Below are 14,867 nucleotides of genomic sequence, written 5' to 3'. Positions count from 1 at the left end.
AGTGGTCCCCAAACTGTAATGAAACAAACCGTTGCAGAATGACGGTCTTTCTCTTTAGTCCCTTTAATCCTTCATCAAGCATTGCTTTCTCAGCACCGAATGCCACCTTTTCCCCGCACCCCTCATTCTTCCTCTCTCTGTTGGTGTTTTTTTTTTTTTTAATTTGCTTTTCAGCATGACAGGCAGTGGCAGTTTCATTAATTAATACTTCTCCAGCCCTCGAATCCACTGCTGTTTTTCAAACGTATCAAATAGTCATTGTGAGCATCAGGGAGGTTTTTGTTACAGTGCTTAACTTCTTCATGCTGTCCAAATCACATAAAGTTTAATTTTTCCAGTGTCTCAAACTTCTCTTGATTAATATAGATGCCTTGTGCTGCCACAGTGCTTGCCAACTCCACTGTTTATTATAAAGGAAATAAGGAACCATGGGACTGATTAGTACGTCAATTTATATATATCTTGTGTAGCATCTTCATTTATTTTAAAATGATTAACAGCGCAGAGGCACCCCCCTCCTCGCAGAGCGCTGCTTTCAGTCCCGCGCAGCGGCTCCAGGCGAGGCGATGGCTGGCAGCAGGGAGGCTGCTCCGCAGTCACCGGGGCACAGGGCGGCTGCGCGGGGGTCTGCCGGCGCTGCCCGTCGGGGCGGGGGCTCCATCGCCGGGGCTCTAGGTTCCCTTCCGGAGAGGCAGCGTGTGGGCGACCTCCGCACCGCCGTGGTCCCTCCCCTGCAAGAAGGACGACACAGGGAAAAGCTCATTCTCGCCTCTGCTCCCATGCGCAACCCTCCAGCAAGCCCTGCTGGCCCCCGTTACCCTTTATTAGCATCACCCACGTTCACTTCGGCCCACCACGTCATAAGTTTTTGGGGGTTTTTTTCATCACCTCCAGCAAGACAAAGTGTGTCAGGCCCATACAAAGTCCCTGACGGACTAGAAGAGCAAGTAATAGTGTCTGATGGAGCCGTTCAGGGAAGGCTGAGGATAAGGAGGGGAAGGAGAGGCCGCCAGAAAGCAGAATTTTGAGCTAGCTGAAAGGGATTCACAACTAGATCAGCATTTAAAAAAGGCTGAAGTTTGAGGTCACAGAGGCAGCTAAAAGAAGAAAAACTGAATTCTTGCACAGGTCTGTCAAATGCTAAGGCAGCTTTTTTCCTCCTCCTTGTCATCTTCCTTTTATTTTTTTAGCCAATTTTCATGCATAATTACCGTGTTGAAAAAAATAGCAGGGATATTCTAAAATCAAGTGAAATTAAAGATAACATCATGAATAAGTGGAAGCCTGCAGCTCCCAAGAAAAGCTTTAAAATGACATTTAGAACATCACTGTCGGAACAATGCAGTTTACAATCCTGATCCTAAAACAACATGGCAAGATTAATCTTACATAAATGCATTATCCTTAAGCTAAAGTCTTGATGAAGTGAAACAGACCATTTTAAATTAATGCAACATAAAATACGGCACCCATGTAAAATCCAAGCAAGTTTCAAGCTGTGCCCATGGCAGCCCTCGAAATAGCTAAAGAAAGCCCAGCTCTGGTTGACATAATGTATTAAGTGCATCTCTTTTGTTAATAGATTTAGAAAATTCCTAATTAAACTTGGCCCGAGATTCATGACATTTACCAGTCAAAGTTTGGTTTAAGTCGGAAAGATTTGCAACAAAATTAAAGAAAAAAAAAGCTGCTGTACAGACGGCAGTATATTTGAAATGTAGGAAACAGTAACTGAATGAGAGATGTGATAAAACTTCCTTAGTTGGATGCTGAATTTCCTGCAGTAAACCAAGAAAGATGCTTTACATTTTTGCGCGGCTGCATCACGCCTGAGAGACAGAGCCACAATTCCAGGAGGAGGCATTCATCATTAAAATGTCTCGTATCGAACCGGCTCTGCGTACACGGGGGAGTGCGGCAGGGCTTTGCCGAGCCGGGGGAGGAGGGAGGGAGGGGAGGAAGGAAAGGAGGGGGTGGCAGGCACCTCGCCCCAGTTTCCCTGGGTAAGAACTGGAAAAAAAAGTGTAATTAGGGGTGCTTTTTTGGGATGGATAGCCTGCGGGGTGCTGGGTGGCAGAGGTGTGCCCTGAGGGTCTAGGCACCAATGAAAGGGGTAATCCACCCTCCTCCCACCTGGCAGGGCAGCACAGAGGGGCCAGGGGTGGGTGGGTGGCTGGCTGGCTGGACCCCTCTGTTACGTTCCCGGTTTCACCAGGAAACAGAATCTGAGCTTCACCTGTGCCGAAACCCAGCCAGCAGCTCACCCCCTCATACTCGCAGTGGCCCGAGGGGGCTGTCAGGTTTTGATCCGGCTGATGCACAGCTGGATCGAGTTCTTCCTGGAGTGAAACGTTTACTGTTTTAAAAAGCAGGCTTTCTTCACTTTCAGCATTTCAAAGGGGAAAATCAAGCACATCTCTTTTTTAAAGTGAAGCTCATAGCTTCCATGTCAAAACCTGCTTTCATACCAACTTCTAGGGCTTTTCACAGGAAAAAAATCAGTTTGCGTGCGTGTTAATATATTGGAGACAGATTATTGCACGAAATTGAAATCAACTGCCACGATAGGTTTGGAGCACAGGCACCGCTTCAGTTTGCTGGCAAACGGAAAGATCTGGGACAAGAACTCCAGCTGCTAATCCTGTCTATAATGCTGATAAACTAAGGGCCATACAGTACAAGCACATTACTCAGACGCTGGTACAGCAGCCTCCATGATTCCTTGATTGTTTGCATTATAATCTCCATATGTATGAACGAGACAAATTAGGTTGCCATTTATTTGTTCATTATCTATTATTTTGATTAATGGAATTCTTGTTCTCAGAATAACTATTTAAAAATAACATTTGCAATAATGAGGACTGAACTATTAATCATGATCTTTAGCAGAAACTCTGTTAAGGAACTGGGGCAAGACATTTCATATGAACAAATGTCATAAATAGGACTTATAACAGACAGTGCTAAAATTTCAAATGCAAAAAAAGCCAACCAATCAACCAACAAACCTGCCAAACTCAGTAACCAACAGTTCAAATAACTTTCTAATCTGGTGGTTTGTTGTTTGGTTTTTTTTCTCTTCTCTTTCTCTCCAAAGTTGCTTTAGGACAAGCAGGGCTGTAGCGTTGCTGGACCATAAAAACATTATAGAGGTAACAGATGCCCCGAGCCTCTCCCCTAAGCTCCTTTACAATATACGCGTGTGTATATATATAGAGAGAGTGTTTTCTCAATGGTTCTTTCCCACCTTTCTATCCCACAAATTCTGACTATTCAAGTACTGAAGAAATATTTTAAAATACTTACAGTGGAGAAAATTAAGGCTTATAGACCCCTTAAGGAAGGTGGTTTACCACTATCACACAGGACCTACTGCACACCTCTCTCTTCAGTGAATGAGGCCCAAGAACTGTGGTATCCACAGCTCTTGGACAGAAAAGGACCATCACTGTCTTCTGGCATGGGGAAAACTTCAGCCAGAGGTATTCACGATACCAACCATTCTTTTTTTTTTTCCTGGGCTATAGCTTTTGCTTGATTTTCTGTGAGTAAAAGGGAGTTTTTCCAGAGAGGGCAAAGGTTGGCATTTTTGGGGTTTTGCCTGTTTTGCTCGCACAAAAGGCAGAAAACTCGGTGTCTCTGGCTCCAGCACTGCAAATATGCTTCACATATATATATATATATACACTCTCAATTAGACAGAACTCTTTCTCATTACTAGGAGTAGATTATGCATTTTAAACACCCAGTTACATGTCCCTTAAAATTTTTAGAGCATATTGTTTGACACAGCACTGATAGAGGATAAACTATATTCCTACAGCGGGCCAAGTTTTTATATGTTTTTAAAAACGCAGCAGAAGTAGTTAAACACAAGGCATATGTATTAGAAATTGCTACCACTGCTGTCACCATGTTACAAAAGCAGGCTAGAGACTGACTCCTGTGTCACTCAACGCACTTGGGAATTGGGCTTCTGGCTGCAACGCTGCAGCATCAGGCAGTGTCGCAGAAATGACCCCGTGCTTCAGGAGAGCTTTTCTTTGAGAGCTGCAGCAGCTTTGAGATACACATGGTCGCAGGGACCTTTCTGAAGCGGAGTCAGCTTTTGTCTTGCCGTGTATAAAGTGCTCCCCGAATTCATGCCTACTAAAACAGGTCTTTGGACGTTGCTTAGTGTATTCCAAATTAAGATACATATTCATTGTGGATAAGCAAGCTTAATTATGGATATATTGGGATATTTAGCATTTATAAAAATATTCAGAATATTCAGTATGTTTAATATGGCAGCATTTCAAGAGAATCTATGTGACTTTGCACACATTGTATTGACTTGGGGTATGTAATGAGCATTTTTTGTCCTTCAGACAAAGAAGAGTAGGAGATATTCAGGAGTTCATGAGAAATTCATTTGACTTCAAATGTCCTCCTTTATTTTTATAAAGCATTCAGGTAGAAGTAAGAAACCACAGTTAAGTAATGGTATGAAGGAAATTAACATCTTATTTCCTACATTTTGTTTATATTTCATTGGTGCTGATAACAAAGCATGAAACACAGCCCAGTGCTAGTATTATCAAAACTGGGTGTGTACGGTCTTCTTTACACGCCCCTATAGGTGGCCTACTTTTCAGTGCTGCTGAACACCTGCATCTCCTCTTGGTGGTTCACTACCCTAAAGTAGGTTTCCTATTTAGGCACCTAAATATAGATTTAGCTGGCTCACTTTTGGAAAAGCCTGGCTGAAGACCCTATTTTTAACATGTGGAATTAGAATTATTCTGTGAGAAAACTGCCGTATTATATATGTAACTGTTGTAAGCTACTGTGCTGGGGGATTTTAAAAGCCCTACCTAACACTCCTTCATAAAGGAAACCTTTAGAGATGATCTTCTGGTTGACTACTGAAGGGAATGGGGGAACTGTGAAATACTAATGTTAATATTTTTACTCTTTAGTAGACTACTCAAGGGAAGATATTTTACCTGTGAGGAGGAAACATTATGTAAAGTGAATCATTTCCACTTAACATTAAAAAAAAACCCTTTCATTCTTAAGCTACTGCACGTGGTAACTATTGTTCCTTGCTCGGAGCATGTGCATGGCACTTCTGTAACTTGAACTGACTTTACACCATAAACTCATGAATAGATCTGTCCCCAATTAAGAAATGAAATGAAGACACGTAGTGACAATGTTTAAAGTGGGAAATCGTAACGTTACCAGAATGCTGCAGGCATCGTTCTCACTGCAAGCTCATTTCCGCGCTTCTAAAGGCCCCTACAGCTGCAGGTAGAAATGAGCACATTCCGTCTCTAATGCCCAGGCACTGCGCAGGTGGAGTCCGCTGGGGGAGCGCAAAGACTGCTCGCCATGAGAACGAGCAAAACGGCAGACAAGTGAATAATCCTAACCGACACAGACGCTGACAAACTGAGACAAAGGCTGATACCGAGGAGCAAACAAGACAAAAGAAAGGGAACTATCTCCTGGAGAACTGATCATACCACAGCTTCTATGGAAGAAATACTGACTGGCAAGAGACAAAGCGACTCATGAAGCTAACCTCTACCCAGTGTTCTGCTGTATTGAGAGATGTTGTAATTTAATAAAATACTTTGAAGACAGATTGACACGGACTGAGACTGCTACAGCAAACTACATTTGCTGTGGAAGAAGTTAGTCAATAAATTTTGGCATGGAAGTAGTTTACAAAGACAAGCTTATGAGTAAATTTATTGTGCAGCAATATAACCCGAATTACAAAAAGCGTCCAGATGCGGACTGAGCTGCCACATCGCTTTTTGGATAGATAGGGCCATTTCAGAATTTTTTGGAAATGTATTTACAACTTCGACCTTACAATGGTCTTCTAGAGGAAAAAAGCCCAGACGCCTTCAGAATCTGATCTCAACCACACATGAGATAAAACCATGAGCATGAGAAGATGAAAGAGCATTTTGAAGATGCTTAGGTTTACTAAATGTACATTACTAAACCGATCAAAACCAAAGACTAGTTGAGCTAGTTTGCAGAGCTGCAGCGTTTCATTCTTTCTACCAAAAGGTATGTCCTTGCACAATTCTACTAGATAAGCATCACAAGCCAAGCACTTTCACCTAGTTCTCCAGCTATAGCATAACTTTGCTGCTACTGTCCCACAAAAGCAAAGCAAACATTGCCCACAACCACAACTACTGAAGCGCTGTGCCATCTCCAAAACTTCAAGAGGAGAGTTGGACACTCCTACGGCCTGATGGCACTCAGATATTCCTGCGGCAGCGGTTGGGTTCCCCATGTAGTCTTTGGGCCAGAAAGATGCAAGTGCAACAGAGAAGGCACTAAGAGTCTCCATAAAGGGTGCAGTGTATGAACCACATGATGTGGTGGTGCCCGGTGAGGATATTTAGTGAGGAAGTAGAAACCAACTCCTAAACTTCACAAAGGTGGGCCTAGCATTGAAATGTATTCTCTAAGCATGGCTGAAGCCATCTGTAATCATCTAGTAAGAGACAGGAGGACAGGAAAAGTGCTGTAGTCAGAATTAAACTAAAAACGTGGATGAAAGGAAAAGTAAGTGATGCTGGAGCCAGTTTCACAATGAAAGAAAATTGCCCTTGAGAAGGTGTGCCCTGAAACCCACCTGCCAAGCTGGAAGACGGAGTGGGAAGGTCCAGGTTATGACACTGGTCTTTAAAGACGTAAGATACACAGAAGAAATTCAGCTTAATGGTTTTCTAAATAACAGCTTTGTCATGTGTAATTCAGAGCACCAAAAAGTGTTTGTTATGACAGGAAACTCTGTTTACTAGAAACAGGAAAGCACACCGTCACACAGAGTCCCCAGAAACTGGAGGATGAGAGCCTTTTAAAGGCCAGGTACTGGATATCAGGGTACAAACACTCTTCAGAAAAAACACAGACCAAGAGCTAATTGTATTGTTGCAGTAGAAAATGTGTTAGTTGTAAAACCAAATTACTTCTAGGAATTCTTTATGTTCCACCTCACTATTACATATCACTGCGCATTACAGAGTTCCCTATCCCACCCAGTCCCCAGTAAGCCGGTAACATGTTTATTTAAACACTGTCTACCTGCTCTGCAATTAACTGACTCTCTACATAACAGACTTTGATAAAACGCTTAAAAAATTTAAGAGCTAAAAATCAAGCAACACCGTTATTATTTATACATGTTATAAACCAGTCAGCACTTCAGCGGTGAGTATCACTGTGCAACTTTTTCCCAGCTACCACATTAAAAACCAAACATCCAATTAATTGTAAAACATACTTGTTTTGGGGCATCTGCAGAGGTGGTGTGAACTTCAGTACCTCGGAGTCCATTAGACTCAAATACCACTGTGGGAACAAGGGGGCTTGTTAACAGATGAACATTCAAGCTTCGTTAGTGTGTGTACATTATTTGAGACCATTACAGATTAACCACGTTCAAAAAAAGACACCAGCTACTAGCCTGTGGCCGGAAAATACCAATTTACCGTAACACTTACTGTAAGAGAGTGTGCTAATGGCAGCCTAGGGCCACTGCCCTTTTTAATTCAGACTTCGGCGCTGAAGAAAGCAATCACTGACAACATTAATTATCAGTGTATGTGTAAAGGGACCCTCTTCTTGCATTACTTACCATTTGGCCTCTGTCATTTTCCATCAGACTGGCTTATGTATGCATCATTCACACTTTTCAGGAGGAAACCGCGGCTCTCACTGTCTCGTGCAATGCTCAGGAAGCCTCTCGACACCGGTGGCTTCAAGCCTCCTACAGCCTCAACCACAGACCGCGGCAGGTTAAAAACGGCTGGTAGGGATTTCCCATTTTAGGGCTGACCGGTCTGCGGAAAAATCTCGTTTCCCGCAAAAATGTTCCTGTCAACAGCAACGATGAGGCAAAACAAAGCCTTATGTTGTGCTGAAAGGGGTACTTTGATTTCAATTTGTGCTGGTGGCAACGGAATTCATTAGCATACTCATTTCTGAGTACCCTACTCTCTAATTAAAATAAAACATTTGCAAACAGACTTATCTTAAATGCATTGCAATTTTATGGAGTTCGGGCGGGGATCAGGTAAGCAATATCCGGAGAACAAGAGCAATAGTCATAAAAATAAAAAACCTGTCTATTAGATTTAGGTACTGGAATTACTTAGGTTAGCATGGTATGTGAAATGTAATTCTTGGCATTTTGTTAGCCAGATCCGAACGCAGGCAGGCGGGAAAGGGAGAAAGCAAGAGTGAGCGTGAAAAGGTACCTGCGTGGGACCTCTGATGAGTCCTGAGGTGGCTGGGTTGGGTAAAGCATTTTCCACATTCTCTGCAGACGCAGTCTCCTTGGCGTGTTTGTGTCCTGAGCATCCCTGTAGTAGGGAGGGAGGGAGGGAGGAGGGGGTGGGAGGGAGAGGAGAGAGGAAAGTTGAGAAGAAAACATTATGCCAGAAGAAAACATCATTAGTATGTCTAATGTGTCATTATGTGAGGCTACCTTCAGGCCCTGGATGACAACTGTCAGCCTTCATCTAGGCACTGGCTGACAGGCCAGGCACACACAGGACTGCAAGAATGCATAAATTACATTGAATTAAAAAATGCTCCCCATGATGTGCCCGCACCAGGACTGGCATGTCAGGTGTGCGCTTTTCAGAGCAGCTGGATCCACTTCTCAGCCATCACCCAGCTTTGTCAAGCAGTACATCAGGCAAATCAAAGTGACTCCAGCGTGGCGGAGACAAGTCACATGGATAATAGGAAGTGAGTAGGACCAGAGCCCGACTGTCCCCGCCGGGCGGCAATACCTCAGAGACAAATTCAGAGCGAGCGGAGCCATCACAGACTGATCAAACCTTTCGCCCCTGCCTACCTGCCTGCCGGTGCTGCTTTGACCCCGGACCTCTGAGGCACAGACGAAAGACATCTGTGAATGAAAGTGTCATTCCGGACATTTTGAGCTGGTAGCAGTGCAGCAGCCTTCCCCCAGCCCTGGGTAAACATGTTTTCTAGGCCATTAGCATTTGTGGAAAACCGCTCAAACCTCTCCTTTTTCTCCAAAGGTCAGTTTACAGCATCTGACTTAAAGGGCTGGTCTTTGTCTTTTTGCTGCTGATCACAAAAGACACGTTTGACTTTTATTGGGCTTTTCTATTATTTAAAAAAAAAAAAAAAACACATAAGTTTCAACATCATATTTTCTATTTTGGTAAAACGCTCTCCTCAGAAGGAAAGAGTTGATGTTTCCATTTGCCACTGGAATACTTCGGCTTTTAAAGAAATTCTCAGGAACTTGTCAGCAGAAGTGAGGTTTCAGCTTTTCTTTCAATTTTTCCCCCTTGTTACAGCATTTAAAAAGAATAAAATTGTGAACAAAAGAGCAGCAACAAAACCACCCCTAGAATTGAAAAATCAACTGCAGGTTGCCAGAGGGCTCATCTGAAATACAGATGTTGTACCTGAAAATGAATTGAAAAGAAGACGGGATGCCGGTACGGAACCAAGCATCCTGAGATGGTTTTTACCACAGTATATACTGAAAAGAAATGTCTGGCTGCAAAAAAAAACCCAAAACCTCCACTCACAAATTGTTTTCTCTTCTTCTAATAGCACCTCCTGCAGATGGCAGCACAGTCTGTATAATGTAGCTGAACATGCTGATGCCCAACAATTAAGTTCCTGACAGTCAAATACGAGATCATCATTTAGGGGCAAATCCAGATCACGTACACCCACAAACATAAAAAGAAACAAAAATAAACAAAATCACATAAATTTCAAGGACAGCTTCACTATACCATACTGAGACGAATTTGCCTTGTGAGGCAGTCAATGTTGAAGGAGATTTTCTGGTCCGTTACTAGTGTTTTCCCTTCACTGGCCAGAACTACAGCTGCAAGCTCGAAAGCAAAGCTGAGTGAAGAACGCTGAGGGACCAGACGTGGCCTTTGCCAGATCGCTGTGCTGGCCATTGGACAGGCAGGGACAGGTAGCCCAGGGCTCTGCTACTGGCAGAGCAGCTCCTGTGGAGCCTGGGAGACCTGGGTTCCTCAGGTGGACTTCTGCCACCTCTGTAAAAACATTTAATCTCTCTATATCCCAAGCCTCCCTCTGTGGAAGGTGAATACGCTTGTCTCAGCAGCCATTATGGGACCGATCTGACAGCCTTCATCAAAGCACTGCTCCCACTTGCACCGTGCACAAGGGAAGGTTGAGGATGCTATTGCAAGCCAATGCATCCTGTACAAACGCCGAAGGTGAAAGGGTTAGGGCTTTCCTCTAACCCCTCCTTGGAACTCACTTTATAGGATTTAAAAAGCAGGCAGAAAAAAACAGATTGCTTCCAGGTATATTTGCCATTGTTGCGTTTCCTAAGGAGCACCATAAGGCTTTTGATAGTTGAGAGGTTTGAGCGATGGGCGTTGCTGCCGCAAGCCAATACCCCTATGAGTCATCACTTGGATTATTCTATATGTGAACAAAAGGCGGTGGATGACTACAGGTGTTAGCAAATTAAGGTAAACGAACATGACTATCTGAACAGGAGCTCTTGCAAAACCGATGCTCAAAGCTGGTCTCAAAGGAGCCCCAGGAAAAGAGCGCATCTGCTGCCGAAACCCATTCTTTCCTAATAGGGTGATTCATGTAAATACAATGAATAAAATAAATAATGACCATTAAATATAACAATAAGATTCTCTCTACAAGCATTTGAGAAGATTCGGCAGTGTGAAACAAACCTAGACTAAGCACAGCAAGCTTTGCGTTTGGAGCTGTATCACAACAGCACGCACAACAACTCTCTTCTCCAAGGACACACTGGAGTATTAAGACAAATGTAAAAGAAAGGATCCAAGAAATAAATCCAGCCACTTCAAAGGAAATTGAACACTAAAATATTCTAGTGTGATCCAAGATGAGGTTGTACACCAAACACCCAAGTAAAGTCTACTGGGAACATTCAACTGGAAAAAAAAAAACGGCAAATAGTATAACTAAGTGAGATTTTTGGTTGTCCTTTATGTCATGATTGCCATATTCACGTTGCCATATTAAGACTAAATTGTATGATGCATACTGACTCAGAGGGCTCAGTCTAGGGCTGTGTGTTATTTCAGGCAAGGTTCATTTACCTTCCTCTTATCTCAGTCAGTAGGATCTCGCTCCTTTTGCCTGCAGCAGCTTTTTTATTTTAGTGCTATGAAAAACAGCCATCATGCCAATTGGTTTGGAGAACCATCAACAACCTGGAAGTTGTATATAAAATGAAGACAAGCTACATAAAACAAAGGAGGTTTCAAATTCTGAAAACTTGATTGCTGTAAAACAAGGCCAAGTGCAAGGTCCTGCATGTGGGTCGGGGCAATCCCATGCACAAGTAAAGGCTGGGCGGAGAATGGATGGAGAGCAGCCCTGAGGAAAAGGACTTGGGAGTGCTGGTGGATGAGAAGCTCAACATGAGCCAGCAATGTGCGCTGGCAGCCCAGAAAGCCAACCGTATCCTGGGCTGTATCAAAAGGAGCGTGGCCAGCAGGTCAAGGGAAGTGATTCTGCCCCTCTACTCTGCTCTCGTGAGACCCCACCTGGAATACTGAGTTCAGCTCTGGAGTCCCCAGCACAAGGAGGACATGGAGCTACTGGAACGAGTCCAGAGGAGGGCCATGAAGATGATCCGAGGGCTGGAGCACCTCTGCTACGAAGACAGGCTGAGAGAGTTGGAACTGTTCAGCCTGGAGAAGAGAAGGCTCCGGGGTGATCTTATAGCAGCTTTCCAGTACCTAAAGGGGGCCTACAGGAAAGCTGGAGAGGGACTTTTTACAAGGGCATGTAGTGATAGGACAAGGGGCAATGGATTTAAACTGAAAGTGGGCAGATTTAGGTTAGATATAAGAAAAAAATTCTTTACATTGAGGGTGGTGGGGTACTGGAACAGGTTGCCCACAGAAGCTGTGGATGCCCCATCCCTGGAGGTGTTCAAGGCCAGGTTGGATGAGGCTTTGGGCAACCTGGTGTAGTGGAGGATTTCCCTGCCCATGGCAGGGCAGTTGGAACTAGATGATCTTTGAGGTCCCTTCCAACCCTAACCATTCTATGATTCTAAAACACTTGGCATGAAAGAAGAAATTTCAAAGCAGAGATGGGCACTACATAACTTACAGTTAAAGCATCTCTAGAAACCACTACCCACCAAAAACATTTTGGCAATAAAATCCCTCTTTTACAAAGCCGGTAAATTGAGATCTCCTTGGAAACCCTGCCCCTACTTAACTTTGCCCCAACGGCCCTCATGGTTTTTCTGGTGCCTGCATTCACTAAGTCAGCTTCTAGTCCCTGGCTTCTACTATTTCCCTCCATCCCTCTTAACACAGCTGGGAGCTCACTGGATCAGTAAGATTTCTCTGAGCAGGTTGACACAACATAGTATTAAATAACATCAAGGAGGGCATCCACATAAAGGTACGCACCCCAAGTTGATAGTGGAACAATTAACTGGTATTTAGAGCAGGAAGCAGCCAGGGAGAAACTTCAGACAACATTTCTAGGCACTGGGATGGCAAAAGCAAAGTTGGCTGGACAAAAACAGGAACACAGACCCTGCAGTTTTAGAAACCAAGCATGTCCTCCTCGCTTCCTTAACAAAAACCAGGAGCCTGATGCCAGTTACAGTCATCATGCAGCCTCTAACTACCTGTGTAACAATCTACTAAACAGTAGTAACAGTCTGCTCCTACACAGCACTACTTTTTAGATGACTGAGTAAAACTAACAATGGAGTGGCTGAAAGGTGCACTTCATGGACTATTTCAGACAGATTCTGCCTTTCCTGTCTTCTCCAAAAGGCCATCAACAAAGACCTGACCAAACACTATGGCTCCTTCCTTGCCTCACAGCTGCCAGAGCGGTTAACTTGCACACACTTGCTGGGCAGTAGACCATAGCCGTCCTTAGACTACCAGCTTCCAAATGTCCTGGTTTTCATTCCACCCGCAAAATGCAGTCACAAGCTCCATTTCACATGTGCTTTTGACAAAACAGAGCATTATGTCAGGTGAGGACATTAGAACGCTGGTCTTGAACGCATGCTCTTTCCATGCAGAGTTCAGTTCTTGCACAACTTGGTAAACCAAGAGAAGTATACAAAAAAAAAAGGGATAGTTTACAAACGGTGAGAGCTGGGACTATGGTTCCCATTCTGCACCCCTACACACGCACACCCCCATCTCAAGAGTAATAAATCAGTGTGATTTTCAGTTTCCACTGAGACAGACTAATTCTGGCAGATCATCAAAACGATATGGTTTCAAATGCAAATACATAGGTTTCTTTTTTTCCTTCTTTTTACGTGGCAGTTGACTGGCAAGAGACTGGAGGAGAGCTCCGATACTTTTTCAGTGCCTGAACTTTTAAACTGGCTATTTGCACAACTGCCTTTCCTGCTTATGTGAATAAGCAGGCTCATATTCAGCCCTACCTCTTTTTAACTATAAACATACAAATAGATCAAAAGAATCATTTGAAAAATAGGGTAGCAGTCTTTGATATGGACACGGAAGATCTTAAGACTTTTGTCAAGAAAGACAAAGGACACTGACAAGTGTCTTACCACCAAGCTGTGGAAAGAACTAGCAGGGACTGTGAGGATGAACCACCGCCCACTGTACTTGAAGACCAGGTTCGAGAACATCTGAGGAACTTGAAGGTGCACAAGTCCATGGGACCTGATGAGATCCATCCGCGGGTCCTGAAGGAACTGGCGGATGAAGTTGCCAAGCCACTGGCTATTGTATTCGAGAAGTCGTGGCGGTCTGGCGAGGTCCCTGATGACTGGAAGAGAGGGAACATAACCCCCATTTTTAAAAAGGGGAACAAGGAGGACCCGGGCAACTACAGACCGGTCAGCCTCACCTCTGTGCCTGGCAAGGTCATGGAGCAGATTCTCCTGGGAACCATGCTAAGGCACATGGAGAGCAAGGAGGTGGTGGGTGACAGCCAACATGGCTTCACCAAAGGCAGATCGTGCCTGACCAACTTGGTGGCCTTTTACGATGGGGTGACAGCATCGGTGGACAAGGGTCGACCAATGGATGTCATCTACCTGGACTTGTGCAAAGCTTTTGACACTGTCCCGCACGACATTCTTCTCTCTAAATTAGAGAGTCATGGGTTTGATGGATGGACCACTCGGTGGATAAGGAATTGGCTCAATGGCCGCACTCAGAGAGTAGTGGTCAACGGCTCAATGTCCAAGTGGAGACCGGTCACGAGTGGCGTCCCTCAGGGGTCCGTGTTGGGCCCGGCCCTCTTCAACATCTTTGTCGGTGACGTGGACAGTGGCATGGAGTGCACCCTCAGCAAGTTCGCCGATGACACCAAGCTGTGTGGTGCCGTTGACACGCTGGAAGGGAGGGATGCCATCCAGAGGGACCTTGACAGGCTGGAGAGGTGGGCCCGTACCAACCTCATGAAGTTTAACCAGGCCAAATGCAAGGTCCTACATCTGGGTCGTGGCAATCCCAGGCATAAATACAGACTGGGTGGTGATTGGATCGAGAGCAGCCCTGAGGAGAAGGACTTGGGAGTACTGGTGGACGAGAAGCTCAATATGAGCCGGCAATGTGCTCTTGCGGCCCAGAAGGCCAACCGCGTCCTGGGCTGCATCAAGAGGAGTGTGGCCAGCAGGTCGAGGGAGGTGATTCTCCCCCTCTACTCTGCCCTTGTGAGACCTCACTTGGAGTACTGCGTCCAGTTCTGGAGCCCCCAACATAAGAAGGACATGGACCAGTTGGAGAGGGTCCAGAGGAGGGCCACGAAGATGATAAGAGGGCTGGAGCACCTTTCCTATGAGGACAGGCTGAAAG

The 14,867-nt window shown here is 44.6% G+C and overlaps 1 protein-coding gene across 2 annotated transcripts in view; it reads right to left on the bottom strand.

Annotated features, from left to right (window-relative positions):
• Positions 1–438: 438 nt before the first annotated feature.
• Positions 439–14,867, bottom strand: part of ZNF516 (zinc finger protein 516) — a 61,080-nt gene continuing 46,651 nt past the window's right edge. Inside the window, exons 3-5 of one of the 2 annotated variants that reach the window (XM_009983876.2) lie at positions 8,277–8,381; positions 7,301–7,368; positions 672–731 (exon numbers count right to left, since the gene is read on the bottom strand). In XM_009983876.2, the coding sequence (XP_009982178.2) occupies positions 672–731; positions 7,301–7,368; positions 8,277–8,381 (233 nt within the window). Of the gene's footprint in view, positions 732–7,300; positions 7,369–8,276; positions 8,382–14,867 lie in introns of both variants that reach the window. The other variant, XM_086609168.1, reaches the window with a different exon arrangement.

Source organism: Tauraco erythrolophus, chromosome 3 (assembly GCF_009769465.1).
Source record: "Tauraco erythrolophus isolate bTauEry1 chromosome 3, bTauEry1.pri, whole genome shotgun sequence".
NCBI lineage: Eukaryota > Metazoa > Chordata > Aves > Musophagiformes > Musophagidae > Tauraco > Tauraco erythrolophus.
The sequence above is the reverse complement of the archived record's forward strand: the minus strand, read 5'-3'. Positions and strand labels throughout refer to the sequence as shown.